This window comes from Callithrix jacchus, chromosome 1, assembly GCF_049354715.1.
Source record: "Callithrix jacchus isolate 240 chromosome 1, calJac240_pri, whole genome shotgun sequence".
Classification (NCBI taxonomy): domain Eukaryota; kingdom Metazoa; phylum Chordata; class Mammalia; order Primates; family Cebidae; genus Callithrix; species Callithrix jacchus.
The window spans coordinates 73,422,276-73,445,368 of NC_133502.1; the positions used below are offsets into that span (position 1 = coordinate 73,422,276).

The 23,093-nt window shown below is 48.7% G+C and overlaps 1 protein-coding gene and 1 long non-coding RNA gene across 3 annotated transcripts; one reads left to right on the forward strand and one right to left on the reverse strand.

Moving 5' to 3' along the window:
* Positions 1 to 12,790: 12,790 nt before the first annotated feature.
* On the reverse strand, positions 12,791 to 21,493 carry LOC103791906 (uncharacterized). Of its 2 annotated transcripts, none has more exons than XR_008480529.2 (3): positions 20,597 to 21,493; positions 16,951 to 17,115; positions 12,791 to 16,306 (listed from the first exon to the last, which is right to left on the reverse strand). It is a non-coding gene; the product is annotated as an uncharacterized LOC103791906 (long non-coding RNA). The 2 variants fall into 2 exon arrangements; XR_618451.6 differs by lacking the exon at positions 20,597 to 21,493 and adding an exon at positions 19,754 to 19,814.
* Positions 21,054 to 22,611, forward strand: GADD45G (growth arrest and DNA damage inducible gamma). The gene is made up of 4 exons (XM_002742712.6): positions 21,054 to 21,216; positions 21,484 to 21,585; positions 21,722 to 21,935; positions 22,024 to 22,611. Exons 1-4 carry the CDS (start codon positions 21,164 to 21,166, stop codon positions 22,132 to 22,134), a joined length of 480 nt encoding a protein of 159 aa, XP_002742758.1. The 5' UTR covers positions 21,054 to 21,163; the 3' UTR covers positions 22,135 to 22,611.
* Positions 22,612 to 23,093: the final 482 nt, after the last annotated feature.

Sequence of the window (23,093 nt, forward strand, 5' to 3'; positions counted from 1 at the left end):
TTTTGCTTTTAGCCCAGAAAGGACAATACATGATATTTACCCTTCCACTTGAAACAACTAAAAAATCAGACAAATATATATAAAATAATAGTTTTCATGATGTTGGACACGAGGCAGGGAAGGACAGTGATCCCTGAGAGAGGCAAGAAACAAATGAGGATGGTCCTGCGCTTTCCCAGCGGGCTGCCTGGAGAGAGTTTCCAGACTCCAGCTCGCATGTTGGAACCTGGCACACTGCCAGGGCTGAGGAAGGGGAGTTGGGCATCTGGGAAGTCCAAGGCAGCTGGTCTTTCCAGGGCAGGGCACCACTGCAGAGAGGGCTGTGCAGAGAGAGAAGCCACAGATCTTCGGAGGGACCCTCCAGTATCAGTACAGTGTTGATCAATGAACGTTTATGTGGAGCTACCCAAGGCTGGGAGGACCCCATGCAAAGCATTAGAGGGAGCTGTACCAGGAACTCACACAGGGCCAGGAATAGTGCCTGCTCCCACCAGGCAGGATGGAAAAAGACAGAATCCATGGGGCACTGGGGACAGTACGCAGAAGGGCCTTCCCCCAGCGGTGGGGGCAGTTAGTCCTAGACTGCAGCCTGCCCTGGACTCAAATAACAAATCTTAAAGCAAGACCTGAAACATTGAACTATTTCTAAGAATCTTAACTGCCTCTCAGAGAAAAGTTAAAAAAATATTGTAGGGATACAGAAATAATCTAGTATCCAATGAGGTCAAATAGAAATTTTTGACATTGAATAAAAAATCACCATGCCTGTGAAGACAGAAAACTTAACCCCAAATGAGGAGAATAACCACAACTGAATCTGACTTAGAACTGATGTTGATCTTGGAATCAGCAGACAAGAGCATTAGGATAGTTATTATAATTGTATTTTTTATGTTAAAAAAGCTAGAGGAAGAAGGATTAAAAAAGAAAAAAGACTAACATTTGGGTTAAAAAAAACTAAAAAGCATCACTAGGCTTAAGGACAACTATACATGATTTCAACTCTTGTGACATTGCAGGGAGGGTTGGACAGAGTATCTGAACAAATTATGATTGAAAAACATCTGAATTTAATGAAGAGTATAAATCTACCACTCCACAAAACTCAATAAACCCCAAACACACGAAAAATGAAGAAAAGGAATCAAGGCACATCATAATCTAATCTTAAAAGCAGCCAGAGAAGCAATACAAAGGAAAGGCAGGCGCTGAACGAAAGCAGGTTTCTCACTGGGAAGGATACAAGAGGGAACATGAAGGAGCTGCCCCTGTAAAGTGCAGAGCAAAACCCAAACCATCAACCTAGAATTCCATGCCCAGAGAAAATATCCTTCAAAACCGAAGGTGAAATATACAGGTTATCAGGCATATAAAAGTAAGACAGCTCTGGCCAGCAGAATGGCACTGCCAAAAATGGTAAAGAAACATCTTTGAGGCAGAAGGAAAATGACCCAAGGTGGGAAACTGGATCTAGGAACCGAAGAGTAAGAAAACTTTACAGCAATTCTAAGACTTTTTTCCTATGATTTAAATTTCCTTAAAAACAAAAATTACAGGGCTGTGTGGGATTTATAATGTATGTATGAGTAAATTGTTTGGCAAACATAGCATGAAGTCCTGGATGAGAGAAATGGAAGTATACTATCTCATGCTTCTTACAGAATACATGCAGTGATGTAATATCACTTGAAGAAAGAAATAGGTTAAAGACAGATACTATAAACCCCACGGCGATCACTTAAACAATAACAACAACAACAACAACAACACAACAGTAACAACAAAATTGAGCTGAAAAGGAGGGAATCCATCTAATTATCCAGAAGACAGCAAAAAGTGAAAACGGAAATACAGAACTTGGGACAAATAGAAAGCAAATAGTACACAATAGATTTAAACCTAATCATGGCAATAACCCCATTAAGTGCGCGTGACCTAAACTAGCTAATGAAAACGCAGATCCTGTTCAGCGTAGCTGAAGTGCTAGCAAGAGCAATCAGGCAAGAGAAAGAAAGAAAAGGCATCCAAGTGGGAAAAAAAGAAGTTAAACTGTGTCTCTCCATGGATTAGATAATCCTATGCCTAGAAAACCCTAGACTCCACCAAAAGGCTGCTAAAGCTGATAAATGACTTAAGCAAAGTTTTAGGATACAAAACCAATGTACAAAAACCAATAGCATTTCTAAAAACCAGTAACATGCAAGCTGAGAGCCAAATGCAATCCCATTTACAATAGGCACACAAACAGAAAATACCAAAGAAGACATCTAACCAAGAAGGTTTTGTGGTTCTACAAGGAGAACCACAAAACACTGAAGAAAGAAACCACAGTGACACAAACAATGGAGAAATAGTCCATGCTCATGCTTGTGGATTGGAAGAATTAATACCATTTAAATGGCCACACTGCCCAAAGCACTCTACAGACTCGGTGCTATTTCTATCAAACTGGACCTCTATATAAAATACACAAAGTTAACTTTCACCGTTTACAAAAATTAACTCTGATGGATTAAAGATTTAGATGGAAGACCTCAAACTATAAAAATCCTAGAAGAAAACCTAAAAAATACCCTTCTCAACCTGGGGAATACTGCCTGACAAAGAATTTATGGCTAAGTCCCCAAAAGCAATGGCAACAGAACCAAAAACTGACAAAGGGGACATAATCAAACTAAAGAGCTTCTGCACAGCAAAAGAAATTATCTGCTCGGTGCGATGGCTCATGCCTGTAACTCCAGCACTTTGGGAGGCTCTGCCAGGTGGTTCTTCTGAGGTCAGGAGTTCAAGACTGGCCTGGCCAACATGGCAAAACCCTGTCTCTACTAAAAATTTAAAACAATTAGCCAGGTGTGGTGGTGGGCTCCTGTAATCCCAGCTACTTGGGAGGCTGAGGCAGGAGAATGGCTTGAACCCAGGAGGCAGAGGTTGCAGTGAGCCAAGATCATGTACTGCACTCCAGCCTGGGTAACAGTGTAAGACTCTGTCTCAAAAAAAAAAAAAAAGAAAAAAAAAAAAAGAAATCAACAGAGTAAACAGACAACAGGATGGTAGTAAACATTCCCAAACTATTCATCCAACAAAGGTCAACTATCCAGAATCTATGAGGAACTTAATTCCACAAGCAAAATCCAAATAACCTCATTTGAAAATGGACAGACATTAACAAACACTTCTCAAAAGAAGACATAAAAGTGGCCAAGAAACACATGGAAAAATGCTCCACATCACAAATCACCAGAGAAATGAAAATCAAAACCGCAATCAGATACCACCTCATGTCAATCAGAATGGTTATTACTAAAAAGTCAAAAAATCAGAGATGCTGGGGAGGCTGCAGAGTAAAGGGCATCTGTATACACTGTGGGAAGGAGTATAAAGTAGTTCAGTCACTGTGAAGAGAAGTTTGGAGATTTCTCCCCAAAGAAAACGGAGCTACCATTTGGCCCAGCAACCCCCTTACTGGATATATATCCAAAAGAAAATAAATCATTCTACCAAAAAGACACATGTTCGCATGTTCATCTCAGCACTATTCACAATAGCAAAGACGTGGAATCAACACAGGTGCTCATCAATCGTGGATTGGATAAATAAAATGTGGTGTGCATACACCATGGAATACTATGCAGTCATGAAACGGAACACAATCATGTCCTTTGCAGCAACATGGATGCAGCTGGAGGCCATTATCCCAAGCAAATTAACACGGAAACAGAAAACCAAATATTGCATGTTCTCACTGATAAGCGGAAGCTAAACATTGGATACTGGTGGACATAAAGATAGCAACAATAGACACTGGGGAGTCATAGAGGGTGGGAGGGGGCAAGGATTGAAAAACTAACTGTTGGGTACTATGTTCAGTATCTTGGTGATGGTGTCATTCATACCCCAAACCTCAGCATCATGAAATATACCTGGGTAACAAACCTGTACATGTACCCCTGAATCTAAAATAATAGAAAAAAAAAAAGAGAAAAGGCAACTTTCACCTCCTGGGTTCAAGAGATTCTCCTGCTTCAGCCTCCTGAGTAGCTGGTATTACAGGCTCTTGCCACCATGCCCCAGCCAATTTTTTTTTTTTTTTTTGAGACGGAGTCTTGCTCTTGTTACCCAGGAGTGCAATGGCGCGATCTCGGCTCACCGCAACCTCCGCCTCCTGGGTTCAGGCAATTCTCCTGCCTCAGCCTCCTGAGTAGCTGGGATTACAGGCACGCGCCACCGTGCCCAGCTAATTTTTTGTATTTTTAGTAGAGACGGGGTTTCACCATGTTGACCAGGATGGTCTCGATCTCTCAACCTCGTGATCCACCCGTCTCGGCCTCCCAAAGTGCTGGGATTACAGGCTTGAGCCACCGCGCCCGGCCTCCCAGCCAATTTTTTATGTATTTTTAGTAGAGACTGGGTTTCACTATGTTGGCCAAGCTGATCTTGAACTCCTGACCTCGTGATCCCCCTGCCTCGGCCTCCCAAAGTGCTGAGATTACAGGCGTGAGCCATTGCGTCCAGCGAACACATTCTTTTCAAGTTCATATAGAAAATTTATCAAGACAGATTATAGTTCTAACCATATAACAAGTGTCAATACATTTAAAAGGATTCGAACCATAAAATGTTATTTAACCACAATGGGATTAAATGAGAAAACAATAATGAGAGATCTCTGGGAAATCTCTAAATATTTGGGATGAGATGTGGCACATTGAGGGTGGTTGACTGTAGAAAAAAACCTCTAAATATTTGGAAATGAACACTTCTATATACCTCATGGATCGAAGAAAAAAATCAAAAGGGAAATTAGAAATCATTTTGGACTGAATGAAAAGAAATATCAAAATTTGTGGCATACTGCTAAAACAGTGCTTACAGAGAAATCATATCACTAAACATGCATATTAGAAAACAAAGGTTTCAAATAGATGATCTCAGTTTTCACTTTAAAAAAAAAACAGAAGCGAAAGAATAAAAGAGACCCCAAATAAGCAGAAGAAAGGAAATAATAAAGATCACAGCAGGGATCAGTGAAATAGGAAAATGATCATAGAGACAATAAATCAATTTTTTGAGATGGGGTCTTTTTTGTTTCCTAGGCTAGATTTGAACTCCTGGGCTCAAGCCATCTTCCTGACTCAGCCTCCTGTATGTCTGGGACTACAGGTGCATGCCATTACGCCCAGCTAGAGGCTGATTCTTTGAAGTGAGAAGTAAAATTGATAAACCCCTAGTCAGATTGACCATGAAAAAAAGTTACAAATTATCACACCAAGAAGGACAGAGATGACATCACTACTGATTGTACAGATGTTAAAAGGGCACAAACAAAATATGACGAACACATTTATGTCACTAAACCTCACAACTTAGAACAAGGGACAAATTCCTAAAGGATGCAAATGACCAAATCTTACTGAAGAGGAAATAGAAAAACCTTTCCATAAAGAAAATTCCAGGCCCAGACAGCTTCACTGGAGAATTCCATCAAACATCTAAAGATTTTTATTTTAAACTATGATTCTTATTAGGTTGATTTAGTTCTTATTATTTTCATTATCCTTTTTAATTTTGAAGTTGTATCGCCCATCGTAACTACTAGGTACTTGTGTCTTCCTTTCACAGTCTGTTCCCTTCCGGAACCCCAGGGCGGCTTCCGCTCTTCACTGCTGCATGACAGTCATCCCCACGCCCACAGCTGTGATTTGCTCATGACCTCTGCCAGCTCTGGGCTTGGCTGGGGAGCTCCCTCTTAGAGTCCCTCCTGCGGCAGGGCAGCCATCGCCATGGCCAAGTCATCTCCAGGCTTCTTTACATTCTCATCTTGTGGTTGAAGCTGGCTTTCAGCTGGGATTTGAGCTGAACCACTGGCCAGAACATGTGGCCTGGGCTTCCTCAGAACATGGCTGCTGGATCCTAGGCAAGATCCTGAGAGAGCCAGGATGTCTCCTTTACGACCTGGGCTCGGAGAGCGGGTGGCATCACTCTCACTGCATTCTCATATGCGAGTCTCACGTTTAAGGGGAGGGGAACTTTGCTCCGTCTTTTGTTGGAAACCATGTAGAGAAATTCAAAATGTGTTTTAAAGTGACCATGACGTCCCTTAGGGTCTCCCACGGCTGCTGTAACAAAGAATCTCAAACTGGGAATGAAGAGCAATGAGCCAGGAGGTGCCTGGTAGCTGGGTACCTGCACAGGCCCACCTGAACTGCTGGTCTGAGAGCTTCGAGGAGAGAAACAAACTCCGTTGTTTTCAAGCCAGTGTCAGGTCAGCTTGTTCCAGCAGAAAACCCTTTCCTCTCACTGATGCAGACAGCTGACTGGCAAACCACACTTGTTTGGTAAAGGAAGTTTTTGTCATGTATTCTAAAGGGTCCTTCTACCTTTAAGAATTTAAGATTTTGAAGTATTGCCAATATTTTGGAGTATTTGGCAATATTCCAATGAGATTAAGAGGGCAGACTCGAGAGTCAAAATACCAGGATTCTGTCCTGACTCACTTGCTGGGACCTTGGGCAAATTACCTAACTTCTGGGAACCTCAGTTGCCCCATTAGCTGAAATGGTAATAATAGGAGTGCCGCCACATCAGAAGGCTGTTGTGAAAATTGAATGAGAGTATGGAAGCGAAGCGTTTGCACAGCACCTGATACAGAAGCTCTCAGTTGATGTAATTTTATTATTGAATATTGTAGTGTTTTCAATGGCACTCAGAAATGAAACAGCATCACAAAGGGGCCTTTTCAACTCAGGGGGACTTTTGTTCTGGAACAGATTCAGGTGAACAATCACAAACCTTTTAGTGGTTCAAGGAAGAAGGAGTCATGTGACATCACTTTTCAGTAGTTAGTCTAGTAGTGTGTATCCTGTATGTGATTTATAGTTTTTGAACTCAGCCACAGCTGGGTGCTCCTCATGGGACAGCTGACAAAATGAGAGGTCCAGGTGCCCCCCACCAAGGAAGTGGGGCCAAATCCACCTGGTCTGGTCACAAACCATACACTGACCAGGAGGTGGGGTCTCTGGCTGGCGGCTATTTCTGGCCCCCAAGGGATGGGGATGACCTTGGTGATAGGATGGCGGGGAGTGAACGAAGGGCAGGTAGATGCTAGAGTCAGGTGTGTGTGGTTCATGAATGGTGAAAACTGTTTTGCAGCTTCTGGAGTGTTTCCAAGTTGTTATAAAGATGATCTAGAATGTGCACTTTAAAATAGATCTCTTATCTTTTCTACATTTCCCAGAAACATAGGCCGTTACATCTCTAGCATCCTAAATCCTGCTTGGGTGGGTATTGTACCATTGCCAGAGAGGCTTTGTCTGCTTACTTGGACTGAATCCTCTGATCCACCAAAGCTGGACCGGTAGCTGCGTGGAAGGTGCTGGCCACAGAGGCCTCTGCAATGGTTGGGGTGAGCCCTCCCACTCCTTCTTTCTTTTCTCTGCCTTGTTGCAAACAGATGGGCATGGCCAGTCCAAGTAAGTCTGTGGGCATTGGGATAGAAATTGGTGCTTCCAATGTGCTTCTGGAATTTTGAGTTAATGCTACTGTTTGAAGTTGTGTATATTCAAAATCATGGAAGACTCCCTTAAAATATCATATCTCTTGAGTTACAAGGAGACTTCTTACATGAGCCACACGATTTCAGGGTGGGGAGACCCCTTGTCCCCAGTTGAAACCTCCTGGTATTTCAGAAACCATTGGGAAGGTGCCAGACGGAACTCCGTCTTTTGCATCCATGAAGCCTGCAAAATGTACCCCCCCCCCCCATTGCCCCTGTTAGTTGAGCCCAGGAGTGATTACAAGCCAGGGGCAGGGGCTGCACTGGGCAGCAGCTGGCCTCAAAATGACCCCGACAGCTGCCACAAAAGCAGCCTGCCAGGGGTCATCACATTATTTATGCTTAGTTTGGCCCAATTTCCAGTAATGAAAGTTCCATCAGAGCGTGTGCCTGGACATGCTGGGGGTGACATCTGTGTCCCCAGGGGGCTGGGGCGGAGCCGGCTCTGCTCCGGGCTGTGACTCCAGCACAAGCCTCTGCCACAGACCCATCTTGTCCTTAGGTCCGGCTGTGGTGTGGGCTAGCTGAGCCCATCTGCTTAGCTGAGCTCAGTTATCCTGACACCAGAGGGAAGCCTCTGCCCCTGCAGGCCTCCCCCAGAGAGTGAAGAGCCCTACCGGTGGGGATGGGCAGGGTGAGGGAAGGAAGTGGCGCCGAGGACCTGGTATCTAGACACCTGGTTGCATGACCCCGTGGCCCCCACTCCAGCAAGGCTAGGGTTGCAGCCATTGGTTCTAGTGGAGCTCCTCTAAGGTTTCATTTTCTCTTCTTGTTGTTATTTTTGGAGAACTCTCTCCTTCCCCAGTCACAGTTAGAAGGCCCCTTTCTCTGGGAGCCATCAGGGTGGCCTCGTTTCTTTGCTTCCATGGCAGCCTATGGGTCTCCCATCTGGCCCTGTGTGTCTGTCCCCCTCAGTGGGTTGGTGAGAACAGGGTCCTGGTCAGCTGTGCAGCAGACCTAGCAGCTGGCAGCATGGGCACGTGGTTCACATTAGTTCCTTAAGCTTTTCTTCCTCCTTTGAGATCCTGCCTTCATATCTCCCTATGTCTACCTCCAGGCTGCCCACCTTCTCCTCTTCCTTCTCTGTGTCCCACACCCCCTTGCTTAAGCTCTGCTCTCTGTTCTCATTCTGGGGGACGCCTATGCTGATGCCATCCTTCCATTGTCCCACCCTGGCCAAGAGACATGGAGAGTGCTTCCCTGCACGACATGGTGGCCCCAATGCTCCACGTGCATGACAGCATTCAGAGTCAAGGATGCTTCCATCCTTGTCAAGGATCCTTGTCAAGGATCCTCACCCTGCTCCATGACAGAAGGCAGACAATCACCAAATAATAAAAGCATGGCTATAGGACAATAGTAGGTATACGTGAGAGTCCTGGAAACTGGGAGAGGGAGTTTTCCTGCTGGAGTGTGGAAGGAGGGGGTGTCAGGCAGAGAAGCTTCACTGCCCAGGCAGGAGTGGAGTTGGGTCATGAAACAGTAGAATTGCACCAGGGGTGTTTTGGGGCTGGGGGTGGCAGGTGTCACAGCTGGTGTCCTGTTACCCACTGCAGTGGGCCTCCAGCTGGAGTCTGTATCAGAAGACCCTGCAGAGTTTCTAGAACACAGATCGCTGGGTCCCAGGGTTCAGGTGGTCGAGTGGGGCTAAGAATGTGCATTTCTAGGGAGTTCCCAGGTGAGGGGACCATACTTCGAGAACAACTGTTCTATGTGAACCCAAGCCCAATGCAGTACTAGAGCTGAGAGCTACTAGGGAGCTGGTCCCCAACTGTGCTCCACAGCATCCTCCTTTTATGGTCCCCAACAAAGGGTTTTGTAGTCAAATGTTCGATACTTGTGGTGTGTCCAAACTCTTGGAGATTCAAAGCATGCTTGGATGTAATGGAAGCCTTGGTAAGTCCTGCAGTAATGAATCAGACTTCTTTCAATCCAGCATTTTCCAGATCTATTTAAAAAGGAAACACTCTTCGGCTTCATCCCTTCTGCCCTGGCACGAGGCTTTGCCAGGCATCAGCATGAGAAGCTGCTCCAATGCTGCATCTGCCCTCTGCCCCCTTGTGGCTGCTGCAGCCTGCAGGAGAGGCCAGCCTTCCTCACTCCTGCATTCCCACCCCAGGCTTTGTGAACTTGTGTTTGCATGAGCTGTGGGCCATCCCTCGCCCAATGCCTTAGGCATCTTCCACACTCTTCCCCACTCCCTTCTGTGGCTTTGTCTCTGGGGCTCTGGGACACTCCTATCCGGGGTACACATGAAGAGGGAGAGCACCTGATGTCTGGCAAGGTTGGGAGATGCCCCACCAGACTATGGGCTTCCAGAGGTCAGAACCCAGTTCACTGCTCGATCTCCGGCCCCAGCTCACTGTCTTGCACACAGTAGGTGCTCAGCTAATGCTTGTGGCAGAGGTTGAACTGCATTGACTCAGCCTGTCCTTTCTTACGAATACACGAGAGCTGGCCCTTAGCGAAAACCAGCGAGGACTGCTCAGGGGCACACAGTGCTCCTGGGATGTGTGCAGAGCTCAGCTGGGGCAGACACTCTCAGATATCAAGTCTGCCCAGTACTCTTACATTCTGGAAGCAGGGGAGAGCTGTGGCCTTGGAAGCTGTGACCTTGGGAGGGGCTGAGGCCATGCAGGAGCTGCAATTCAGTGGACGTTGAACTTTTTCAGAGGCTGGCTCTCAGCAGGCTCCTGGACACATGATCTCTGCAGACTCCCTGAGCTTCTGGGTTATGAGGGATGGGTCCCAGATGAGGCTGCATTCTGGAGGGCAACTGTGTCTCTGTACTGCTGGCCAGTGGGGCATGGAGCAGACCAGTGGCCAGCTCCCAACACTGGGCATGCTGTGCTGTGACAGCTGGAGAGGCCCAGGTCTCCCACCAGGCTGACATGCTCTGTGTTGCGACAGCAGCACACAACCGTCACCAGCTGGGGAATAGGTCACGGGACTGGTCCTGTGACCCGGAGGGGATGGAGATTGTGGCAGGTGGAGCATCATTGCTTCCTTTTAGGGTGGCTCGGAGGAAGGAGAGGCTTCTGCCTGGGGCCTTCAGTCTTGCCTGCTGTCCACAACCTGCCGCCAGAGTGACCACTTCTCCTGGGCCAGAGTTTGTGGGTGAAATGACGAAGTCCAGGCCTCTCGCCACTAAAGAGCTCACTGCAAAATGCTGGGTGAAAAATTCAGTGTACATTTCAAGGAATCCCTAGATGATGTGACCTATTTCTGTGGAATTTTGAGAAGAGGTTTCATCTGGGATAGTCTACATATATTAATAGTTTGGGAATTAGCACGTTTGGTCATGTCTGTGTAAGAGTGGCCTGCTGAGCAGTGTCCTAACAATGCTGGGACCACTTTTATCAGCTGTCCCCCTCCTGTCACCAGGTGCTGGAGTGAGCAGTAACCATTGGGGAGGGCAGTGGGTCTCTGCACGGCGCTCCATACTGGTTATGGAGGGAAATGTCCATATACATTTTCTGACATAAATGGAGTGAGGAAGTCTTGTCACACTGCATATTTATGACATATGTTGGAGAAAATACTCTATCTCCTTCCTTGCTAGAATTCATTCTGCTTACCCACTCTCTTATTTAGAGAGTGCCTGGCAGCAGCTGAGAGCCTGACGCAGTGCTGCTGTGGCAGGTCCAACCCTGCCGTGGCCCAGCAGGTCCCTCTCCTTGCCAAATCCGCCTCTTTCCGTCCTTCCTCTTTCCCTTTCCTGGATCTGGCCTGTCATTTGCTAGTGGTCCCAGATCCTTGAAGCAGGGATCCTTGTCTCTTTGTACAGAAGGGATTCATTCCCAGCTGCAGTGAGGCAGGCACTGTCCTTGCTCACCAGCCCCCTTCTCCTGGGGACAGTGTATGAGACGATCCGGGACTCTGAGTGACTCAAAGGCCTAGCAGGACAGCCTTGTGATGAAGGCTGTGACCATCACTATCCAGGAGCAGAAAAGGGCAGGAAGCACCACCCGTGATCCAAGACTCTCCCCTTAGGGCATATTGTCCCTAGGTGGCCTCCTGGTGGCCTCTGGGTAGGTCCTGAAGGGTGGGGCAGGGTGATGCTCAAAGCCAGTGGCCAGCAGGAGCATAGGCAAGCTGGGGAACAGTAGAGGTAGATGGAGCTTAGAGAGCATGGGGGAGCTGCCCCGGTACAGGGCACCTGCTCCAACAGGGTTGTCATCCTCTTCCTCATTGAACTTAGCTCCTGTTGCATCCTAAAGCAAGGCAGGGGCCAGGACGCACACGCGTACATGAGAAAGGTGAGCCTCTCCAGGTAGGATGGCTGCTTAAATCAGTTATCCTGGGGAAAAGCAACAGCGGTGGGATCCAGCCTGAGAAGACAAGCGGGAAGGCCGGGTGGAGCTGTCTGGTCCAGAGTGAATCGAGAGTGAACAGAGCAGCCCACTGTCTGCTCAGTCACAAACTATTGCTTGCTGTAGACTCTTCAGTAAAATGGAAATGCACCATCCAGGCTCTCTTCTGGGCTGTTTTTTTTTTTTTTAATTAATATTACAGTTTAATGTGGATTTGGGGTGAACTAATAAAAATTTCCCAGCTATTCAAAATATCAGGGAAGGGTGTGAATATATATACTCAACAACTCTTAATAAGCAAGAGCCCAGGTTTGCTGCTGAGTTTGCTCCAGTGCTAACAGAGCATGTACTCTGGTGACCGCAGCCACCCTGCTCCAATGACCTCTGACATCTTCCTACAAACACTCTCTGATTCCAAAGGGCAGAATAGCGACTTTAGGCTGGAGAAATCTGAGACACCACCTCGGTCAAATGATCATCACTCCATGGCAACCAGTAGCCAGAGGACACCCATGACAATCAAGAATCAGAGACAAGTGAAAACATGTGATCCTGATACAACACGCCCAGAAGGACACAGCATCACCACTGTGATGGCCCCATTAATGGTTCATCACCTGAATGGAATCAGGAGGAAACAGCAGCTAAGCCCCAGCAGGGTAGGGGGTGGAGGCAGAAAGGAGTCTGTGACATTAACGGGCCCGAACTCTTAAAAACATGTCAATGCCATGAAATGTTACTGTCATAAAGCAAGACTCAGGAACAATTTTGGATTCAGGGAGATGACAGGGATGTGATTACTGAATGGGCTTGTGACCCTGGGCTTTCTTTTGCTGCAGAGGATGTCATTGAAACAACTGATAAAATCTCAGTATGGTCTGTAGATTAGTTAATTACATCAATATTAATTTCCTGAATTTCATTATTTTATTTTGGTTTGCAGATTTAGGATAATATTCTTGTTTTTAGGAAATATACATTGAAGTATCTAGTGGTAAAGAGGCATCATGTCTGTATCTTACTCTCAAATGGTTTAGGAAATAATATATATACTTGAAGGAGAGAGAAAAGGCTGAAACAAATATAGTAAAATGGGGGAATTTGGGGAAGGGTAAGTGGGAATATTTTTACTATTTCTATAATTTTTCTATATTTGAAGTTTGTCAAAATGACAAATTTTTAAAAGGTCTCCAAAATACACAGGCTTAAGACAGAATATTGTGTCTTGTCTACTGTACACAAGAGAGTGTATGGGCTAGCAAGGAGGCTCGGCTCCACACAGCCATGCAGGACCCCAGGCCCTTTCCTCTGTGACTGCATGATTGAATCACAACAGCAAAGTGGAGAAGGAAGCTAGTTGGTAGGCAAACAACTTCTGCTAGAGCAAGGGATGTAGAGGAACTGGGGCCCAAGACCACCCCATGCAGCAAGAGAGACTGGGAGTGCAGTCTCTAGCTGGAACTCCCTATGCAAAGTCAAAATGCCATTACTGTGGATCAGCAGAGAGCAGAGCCAAGGGCTCATGTGCAGTCTGTCCCCTCCTGCTGTTCTCAGATTCAGAGGTAATCTGAAGAGTGGCCACGACCATTACGAGCCCCAAGGTTCTGCATCTAGTCTATATTTCTCACATCTTCCCTTGCCTGACAGTGGCTTTCCCGGTGGCCTCACACCATCCTGCCCCTTACATTCTGAAATAGTGCCTCCCATCTACCCTATACCTTGCACCTTTTGGTGAACGAATGATCACACACTTGTGTGCACACATTCATTACCCTGGGATCTTGTTAAAAGGCAGATTCAGATTCCATGAGGCTAATTAGCTCCCAGGGAAGCTGAGGCTGCTGGCCCTGGATGGGTCCATGGGCATCCTCAGGGTATGCCTGCGTGCTTTGGAGACGAAGGATCTGCATCTGCTGTTCCTTCTGAGAGGGTAATGTGGGCAGTGTTGGGTGCTTGGGAAACGCACCAGCAAGTGGGCTTCACCTTGTTTGGGATTGCTGTCATGCCACATGTGGGATTTCACCTGTGGCAGGCTCTTCATGTCAGGGGTTGCTGAAAAGATTGGGAAATTAGACAGGGTTTCAGAGGAAGTCACCTTGTAGGTCCCTCCCAAGTTTAAATTTGTCTGTGGGTTTGTGAGTAACTAAAAACTAACCTGTATACTTCACATCATGTGGCTGATAAGAATTCAGAATCCCAGACCATAGGAGAGTCAGAGCATTCCTGATTTTGTAAGAAAAGCAGGGTGCACACCCTGTCAAGCACAGCTGAGTTACACGAGAGGCTGTGCCCCAGGGTAACTTTTCGGCTGTGAGCCAATGTCCTGCCCATGGTGTGGCCCGATGAACATGAGGCGGGAGGTCTGGCACATGCTAACTAGAATCCCAGCTCTATCATTGGCTCTGTGACCTGGGGCACGGTGTTAATCTCCCTGAAACTGAGTGCTCCCATCTGTGAAGTGGGCATGGACATTACAGCTGACACATGAAGGCTCCCTGAAGGTTGGGTCTGTTCTCCTCTCCCTGAAGGTTGGGTGGTGACGGTTGGCATTGCCCATGACTACCAAACTGCACCATCCTCTGAGCCAGCCTGGCTTCTCAGGGGCTGCCCAGCAGTGGCACAGTGGGGTCCGAGCCCACTGCCACCAGGGTCTGTTGCTTCTGGATGTTAACCTTAATGTGTGATGAGAGCCCATGGGCTCACCAGAAACACGCTCAAGGGGCAGTGCTTGCAGGCCTGGAGGGTTTAGACCAGCAGGAGTGTAGATGCTTTTTAGGGCTGGAAGCAATATTCCTTTTGACCACAAGATGTCACCCTGCAACCATGGTATCATGACAGGCACTGCAGGATGCACTGTTCCTAAGGAGAACCAAAAATGGTTTTGAAACCTTTTCATCTGGATGCTCGTCTTGTCCTTGGTGGGCAAATGGTTTGTTCTAAAGGCTTAAGAAAAGGTTTCACAGTGAAGTTCACCTGTTCCCTCTTGCTTCTGAGAGGAGTTCTGAACACCCGGCTTTGACACCTCCTGGCTGTGTGACCTTGAGCAAGTTGTTCAGCCTCTCTGTGCCCAAGATTCCTCATGCCTAAAATGGTGATAAGAACACCTACATAAAGAGTTTGTTATGAGAATTAGATGATGTTTTCAAAGTGCTTGGAACAGTGCCTGGTGCACAGCAAGTCCTGGAAAAATCTGGTAAATAAAATGGTAACAATACTATTAATAACAGTGTACTCAAGGAGGGCCCCACCCTTCTCAAACAGACGAAATCCAAACACTGAGAAATTAAATCATGCCTTAGCGTCTCAAACAGAGGTTGGGTACATGACAGGTTTGCAAATTTTAGAATTCCTTGCTGTGTTTTGTAGACAATGGAAACAAATTTCATAATTTATTTTTGTAATTCATTTCTGGAAAATAGACATTTTCACCAAGAAGGGAGTGAAAGATGATTTCTTCCATTGCTGCTTGCCCTGGCATGCGCAGAGGATTCCCCAAGGGTCCGGGGGAACCGCATGTCTATGGAAAGGTGCCGCCCAGGGTGCTTGTTCCTGACAAGGCTGCTGGCCTTCTTTCCTGTCTTCGGCATGTTGCCAGCATGTTCCCTCCCAGTCAGGCCAGAGTTAACCTCTGAGTGCAGTTATGACGATTTTCACTTAGTCACAGGAGCAGACTGGCATCAGATGGCAAGAGGAGGCGTGCAGGAATCAAAGGTCACAGTCGGGGAGCTCCCTCTCAGGAGCAAAGCCCCGCAGACGTCTGGTCTGGCTTCTGGATCTGTGACCGTACAGTCAAAGATCACTCTGCACAATAACCTCCTCAGCAATCAGGCCGAGGATGTCAAACCCTGAAGTTACTCCATTTGAAAGTCTTAGATGTTTGTATTAAGATGGAACTGCAGAATGTTTAATTGCAGAAAAACTTAGTAAAGAAAATTAAAAATCACCTACAATCTCATCACTCCAAGATATAATCACCATTTTCTACTTTGTGATTTTTTTCAGTGATAGTCGTGTACGCTGAAAGTTTTTGCAGAATTAGAATCGCACAATTTCATATTTTGCTTTTTTCATATTACATCATGCCAGGAACTACTCTTCAGAACCCCTTTTTATAGACGCATAGTGTTTCATTTATGGGTACACATGATTTAGCACTAGCCTCCTAAACGGTTTCTAACTTTTCATTACTTTAAGAAACACGGCAATAAATATTTTCTTGTTATATACATTTTTGAATGGCTTTTTTCAGAGAGCTTAACTTATGAGCATTTAATGGGTCAACAAGCATGAATTCTTTTTACCTTACACTTTAAATCATCTGCTAACTTTTTGCTCAAGGTCAAAGTCAACAAGCAGCTAAGCCCAGCTTTGAGTTCTGCTCCACAAAGTCCAAACTGCAATGTCATAGTGCCTTCTGGAGGTTGTTAATACCTTTCAGTTTCTGGAACATAAAAGAAGGAAAGCTTTACTTTGGAAGTTCTATGGTGCCTTTACTCTATTATATGCTACATGTTAACATTTTCAAAACTCTGTTAGAAAAGAAACTTTACTGCCAACCCTAGTGCCTGCAAATGCCACGCAGGGCCTACACGTGCCAGCAGAGCCTAATGTGACATTTGGGACATGCGTATGGTGACAGAAGGGATGTGTGCCATCAACTCTCCCCTACATGAATGAGCAAGTCAGACCTGAATTTCTAAGTCTTTTGGGACACTGTCTACCAAACTAAACCCATCTGTGGGCCAAATGGTTGACCAGGAGCAACCTTCTAAGACCCTGGTGAAGTTCATGAGGGGTAAAGGGCACTGTTTTTATTTCCTACGTTGGGAAACCCAGGTTCAGAAGACTTGGGTGCTCAGTCAAGCTGGGAAGACTGCACATCTGTGGCTTCTCAGGGGTTTTCAGCGACAGTGTGGGCTGGTGACTGTTGCTACCTAGGACTGTGACAGGTGCCATGAATCATTTCTTACTGTTGATGGTAAAAGGAACAAATGCATAAATAATGTATCCTCCCCCCCTCCCCAGTTACTTTGAAGGACTTCCCTGGGGTAATGTTAACCTCTCTCATGCTATGTAAGTGCTCACCCAAGAATAATTGCTCCTTCCAGAAAGTCTTTCCATAGGATGACTGACCAGAAATGTCCAGCTTTTGCTAGGTGTGTGTGTGGGAGGTGTCTTCCTTTCTCAGCTTCCTGTTCCTTGTTTCAGTTGTCATCTGAAGCCTTCCTGTGTGCAGATCCGCGCTTCACCCTGGGTAAGGAGGAGGGCGGTGCTGATGAGGGCCGATGCAATGGTGCCCTTCAGATGCTGGAAGGCATCTGAGATGCCCCTGCTGGGTTTTAAGTAATAGTTTTTATGTGTCTGCATGAAAACTTGGTTTCTTTTTTGAGTTAATGATTGACACTGACTTACTGCTGCCCCCTATCATTCAAGAGGTTTTTGGACCAAAGAAAACCCAACACAGGACCCCAGGGAGACTTGTTCTGGCTGGAGAAGGGGCTGGATGAGGGGAACAGTAAGGGCAACATGAGACCGTTTGGAAAGGGGCCAGCCCAGAGTGCTCCAAGAGCCCGCTGCTGACGTAGGACACTGTCCTGCACAAGCTGAGACACAAATGGTGCTTAACGTTTTTGGCTTCATCTTTAGGAACTTGGCCCCTTTATTCTGTGCTTCCAAGTTCAGTTTCTTGATTGCAAGCACAAATGTCTGCAGGCAACAGGAAGGTGATGCAAATGAACAAAGCAGCCGGGTGTCCTCAGCTGGCCTCTGGTGGGGACTGTGGTGAAAGGGAGAGCAGTGCCCAGTGCGAGATCCCAGTGCCCCAGACCCCTGCTGAAGGTTACCAAGGTGGGGAGGGGACTCTAGGCACATGATGGCCAAATCTTCCCATTTTCCAACAGAAGCTAGAAATCCAGGTGTTTATATGAATGCAGCTAACTTGGAAAGGTGGCAGTGAATTTGACTTTGCCTAAGATACCTCATAGGCCAAAGAAATCCTACCCGCAGTCTGCATGGGGCTAGTGTGCGGCTAGCTTGCATCCCACAGCCTCTGGCGGAGCTGTAGTGGCTTCTGGCACATTGCTTGGATAGGATAAGGGCATATGCCTGCTAGTTAATGACATATAAGTAACTTGTGAAAATACAGTAAGAAATGTCTCATAAAGCTTAGTGCTTAAAGCTCACCCTCCTTCTGTACCCAAATGAAAGTTATCAGCCCATCAATGACCTAGTTAAGCCATGAAAGAGTGACAAGCACATTCCAGATAATGTGTTAATAAAAACATTTCAACTATAAACATTTCCAAAAAGGTTTTAAAACAGAGCACCTCTGAGGATTTCCCTTTAAGTAAGTCACCATCATCTGCATTATAGAGGCTTAGGGGAAGGTTTAGGGGTGCAGTCACAGGAACTCAGGACATCTCAGCCACCTGTGACTTGAAGCACAGAGCAGGCCAAGTCCCTTGCTGCGTGCAGTTTGGGAGAGCTGTGGCCACAAAGCTGTGTAGTGGGACAGTCTGCATCATCAAACTTCTAGTGAGCATTGCCTGCTCCCCAACAGGGGGGCATCCCAGGCCCAGAAGCTTCAGCATGTGTCTGAACTGAAGGTTGGTGGTGGGTCTGCTGGAAGGCCAACTTTGCCTGCAGACAAAATGGTTCTTCTCTAATTGAGATGGGGGCTTTGGGGCCATTGGGACTGACCTAATAAAGCAAAGTGAGGCTGTATCATAAGTCGAAAAGGCAGTTTCCTGAAATTGAATACCTTAAAAATGTGAGCAGAGTAGAACAGCCCCAGGGGTTGTCAATCATCCCTCTTGGTCCAGGCTGGCTCAGGAGGGACGGGAAATGCACCCACCCCCAACCCAAATCCAGGAGTATCCAGTAGTGGCTTTCCTCTGGGACGAGGGGCTGAGGCGTCAGGTCTAGCCCTTGTTTTCTCTTGCCTGGCATGTGGGCAGAGTTCTAGTGTTATGAATTGGAGGGGTGGGGTGCCAGCATGTTAAGTAAATCTTATTTCCAGCATTGCCTGGGGACCTGGAACTAATACATTTAAGAATCTTCCCATTTTCCTGGGAACAGAGGTACATATTAAACTATGTTTAATAGTTGTAAGAGTAATACCTGTATTCTAATCACTTAAAATTAACATATTTTATCTAATCAAGGCATGTAGTCATTTTATACACCAAGAAAGAAAGAAAAAAAATTAGCGAAGAAACGTAGCAAAATGCCGCCTGTCCCCGCTCCCCCTTACTCCCGCCCCAACTCGCCGTCCTTACGAGACACCTTCTGGAGTTCAGAAACGCTACAGCAAGCTCTTGCTTTTTAAAATCCTGGAAGCGAGGGGCTTTTGCAGCTCTCCTCCGCGGGGAAGCCGCTGGGAGGCGCAAGAAGCCAGCTTCTCACTTTGGCAAAAGTGCCTGCCCCCAAGCGCAGAATGAAAACTTCCCCGCAAGTTCAGAAGTACTTTGTACATTAACCACCCACCTGAGAAAGCCTGAATGAAAGGAACAAAGCCTCGCCGTTGTTTACTTTCCCATTATCGCCCTAGTCTTGCTGCAGGGCCAGGGTTTCCATCGAATCCGCCCGGCCCGCCATTCTCCCAGCCAGTTTCCCAGGCCTCACCCCAAAAAGGGGAGCAATGAGGTGACCCCTGGAGCGCCCATCCACGTAGCTCAGAAAGGTACAGACACCAAAAGTGCTGCGCTCAGTGGGTGAACCCTCTGAAAGTGCCAGCGTGTATGGTCAAGCGACAGCAACCTCTAGCCTGTTAAACTCTCCCAAGATTTCTTCCAGACTTACTCTATTGCCGGAAAAAAAAGAATTTTTACATATGCGTATTTAAGTAATTAAAGTATTTCAGCACAGCGTAAGACAAACAGGCTCTTACTCCATCAGCACTGGATGGGAATCTCCTTTCGCCCTCTACTCCCCGCAGTTACTTTGGATGCGATTTGCGGCCCTTAATCGGGTTCCTGTTAATGTTGGACAGGGCTCAGTGGGCCTGGCCGGGCAGCTCCGTGTCCGCCCCCCACCCACCGCTCTTCTCCCGCGCCAGGCCAACGGAAGGGTGTGTGTGTTGGGGAGAGGGGAGGAGAAAAGGGGTTTTAGGATCTTTCGAGCTTGCCTGTAGATGGCGCCCCGGGAAAGAGATTCTGGCCGCGGGGTTCCGGCCAGAGGGCGTCCAGCCTTGTAGACCGCGCACCAGCTCCCAGTCCTTCCCAACTAGCGCGACTGCTGGGCACCCGTGCGAGAAACGGGTGGAAGGGAATTACATGTAGCAGGGCCAATACGGGGGCGCGCACTCAGGGACCACGGAGTGGCACGCAGCCTCGACCCCACGCGCCGGGCAGCCCGGCGACCCCCACGCGCGGCGGGGGCCTGCCCGCCCCACCAGGCAGCAGGTGGACAGTGTTGCTATGAAGAGAAAGCCTGGATTGTCCCTACTGCAAACCGCCACACGCCAGACCTCTGCTATTGTGCGCCCTCCATAGAAATGCAAACGAGCGGCGTGCGCCGGCCGCAATCTGCTCGCCCCCGCCCGCCCCCCTCTCCGGCGCCCAGCGGTGCTCGGCCAAGGGCGGGGAGGTGGGGTAGGAGCTTCCAGCGACAACTCAATGTATACATTGAGTGTGCGTGGGAGGCATCGTCGGCGCTCTCCGGACGCTAGTGGTCAGCTGCAAGGGGCTGTGCCCACTGCCTTTTGCAAGCCCCTAACTGGCACTGCTTTTACCTTAATTTCCGGCTCCAATGCAACAGTTTCATAAACTTCAAATTAAAGGAAAGAAACAAATAGAAAGGTAGCAATAAAAATAAATGCCAAAAAAATTCCTTTTGATTCTATAAAGGTGCTTTTCGCAAATTGCAGCAACCTATTAGCAAACAAGGTTTTTGTGGGTTGGTTTTTTTTTTTTTTTTCTTTTTCCTTTTAAGGACTTCAAAAAAAAAAAAAAAAAGGCGAGATGAAATCTGCAGGCTCTAGTCTGCCTGGTAACACCCCAACAAAAGCGGCAGATTTGAGGCATTGTCATCCCCCGCACCCCTCCCCACGTGGCCTTCTGGCACGAGCCGCCGGCCCGCCGCCTCATTTACATCAGAAAGCGGGTGCCGGCCAATAGGCGCACAGCCTCGCGCCAGCTGGCGGCGCAGCACCCTCCAGCCTATATAAGGGCGCGCGGCGTAGCAGGGGCGCAGTCGCTAGTGGTAGATGAGCCGAGCCGAGATCTAACTCACCGTGTGTTCTCCCGTGCCCCCTCCGCGCTCTCCGCTTGTGGATAACTTGCTGCTGGTCGATCGCGCTATGACTCTGGAAGAAGTCCGTGGCCAGGACACAGTTCCGGAAAGCACAGCCAGGTGGGTCTCAGGGCTGGGAGAAAGCGGCTGGTCGGTCGGCGGCCTTCAGGGCCCTCCAGGGTGGGAGTAGGAGCCTGGGGTATCGGCGTAGGAGCCGAGCGCTGGGGTATCGGCGGCAGATCCAGGTTGGAGAGGTTGGGTGCGGGCGCCGAGCCGGGTCTGGAGTGTAGTTGGAGTGCCACGGGTGCGTCCGGGTGCGTCCGGGTGACCGGGGCTGGGGGCTCCTACCCCGACCGGCTCCGGCTCACTGTGCTGGCTCCTCCGCAGGATGCAGGGTGCCGGGAAAGCGCTGCACGAGTTGCTGCTGTCGGCCCAGCGCCAGGGCTGCCTCACTGCCGGCGTCTACGAGTCAGCCAAAGTCCTGAACGTGTAAGTGTAGACACTGCCAAGGCTGGGATACCGGGGCGGGGGTGAATGACTAGGAGACGGGCGGATGGGAGGGGTGGCGGCGGGAGACCTCTGCTCGCGGTTTCTGACCTTGGTCCCCACCTTGCTGCCCTCGCAGGGACCCCGACAATGTGACCTTCTGTGTGCTGGCTGCGGATGAGGAGGACGAGGGCGACATCGCGCTGCAGATCCATTTTACGCTGATCCAGGCGTTCTGCTGCGAGAACGACATCGACATCGTGCGCGTGGGCGATGTGCAGCGGCTGGCGGCTATCGTGGGCGCCGGCGAGGAGGCGGGCGCGCCGGGCGACCTGCACTGCATCCTCATTTCGGTGAGTAGAGTCCCGTCCCGTCCCCGCCCGGGTGTCGTTCCCGCCTCGGCCGGCTGCCAGCCAGGCTGACCCTGCTCTCTCTCCGCAGAACCCCAATGAGGACGCCTGGAAGGACCCCGCTTTGGAGAAGCTCAGCCTGTTTTGCGAGGAGAGCCGCAGCGTTAACGACTGGGTGCCCAGCATCACCCTCCCCGAGTGACGGCCCGGTGGGGACCTTGGTCTGATCGACGTGGTGACGCCCCGGGGCGCCTAGAGCGCGGCTGGCTCTGTGGAGGGGCCCTCGGAGGGTGCCCGAGTGCGGCGTGGAGACTGGCAGGCGGGGGGGGGCGCCTGGAGAGCGAGGAGGTGCGGCCTCCCGAGGAGGGGCCCAGCAGCGGCTGGGCCAGGCTGGCCCGAGCTGAGGACTCTGCAAGTGCATGGAGCGGGCTGCTCGCCCAGGAAGGCCTAGGCTGGGACGTTGGCTGCAGGGCCGGGAAGGACAGACTGGCCGGGCAGGCGTGACTCAGCAGCCTGCGCTCGCAGGAAGGAGCGGCGCCCTGGACTTGGTACAGTTGCAGGAGCGTGAAGGACTTAGCCGACTGCGCTGCTTTTTCAAAAACGGATCCGGGCAATGCTTCGTTTTCTAAAGGATGCTGCTGTTGAAGCTTTGAATTTACAATAAACTCTTTGAAACAAACTTATGCTCTTTATTGAGGGTAGGGGATCTTTGTGTCGGGGGAGGTGGTGAGCAGGGTTTCAGAGGATTGCTGGAACTTCGTGGAACTAATGGCACCTGTTCCGTCTTCCTGTCGGCAAGAATGACAGGCTCGTCGGCGCTGGCAGAGGAAGGGCATGCTGCCCACTGCTAGGGTAGAGCTTGGGCCCAGCTCCTACTTTTCTCCTTTTAGGTAGATTCTAAACTTGCAAAACAGGAGCGTATTTTAGATAAGACATCAGTGCAGCAACTAAAGCCTCGCCTTCCAAAGCGATAACAGTGACCTCTGCCTCCCCTCCCCCTCCCTCGGTCCCCCTCCCCCTCCCTCCCACAGCTGCTTATCTGAACAGCTTGCTGGAGGCCGCAGGCTTTCCTGCACAATGAGCATTGCCTTCTGCAGACCCTGCCCTTTGTGGTCCCTGAGGACGGTGGCAGGCTGCTCCTGCTCTTGGGGACTTTTTCCT

What these genes read in the sequence shown, in the direction of transcription:
- GADD45G (XM_002742712.6), top strand. Translation starts at nt 21,164, where the DNA reads ATGACTCTGGAAGAAGTCCGTGGCCAGGACACAGTTCCGGAAAGCACA. An exon ending in GTTCCGGAAAGCACAGCCAG is followed by an intron (nt 21,217 to 21,483) that starts GTGGGTCTCAGG and finishes GCTCCTCCGCAG; the next exon opens with GATGCAGGGTGCCGGGAAAG. An exon ending in TCAGCCAAAGTCCTGAACGT is followed by an intron (nt 21,586 to 21,721) that starts GTAAGTGTAGAC and finishes CTGCCCTCGCAG; the next exon opens with GGACCCCGACAATGTGACCT.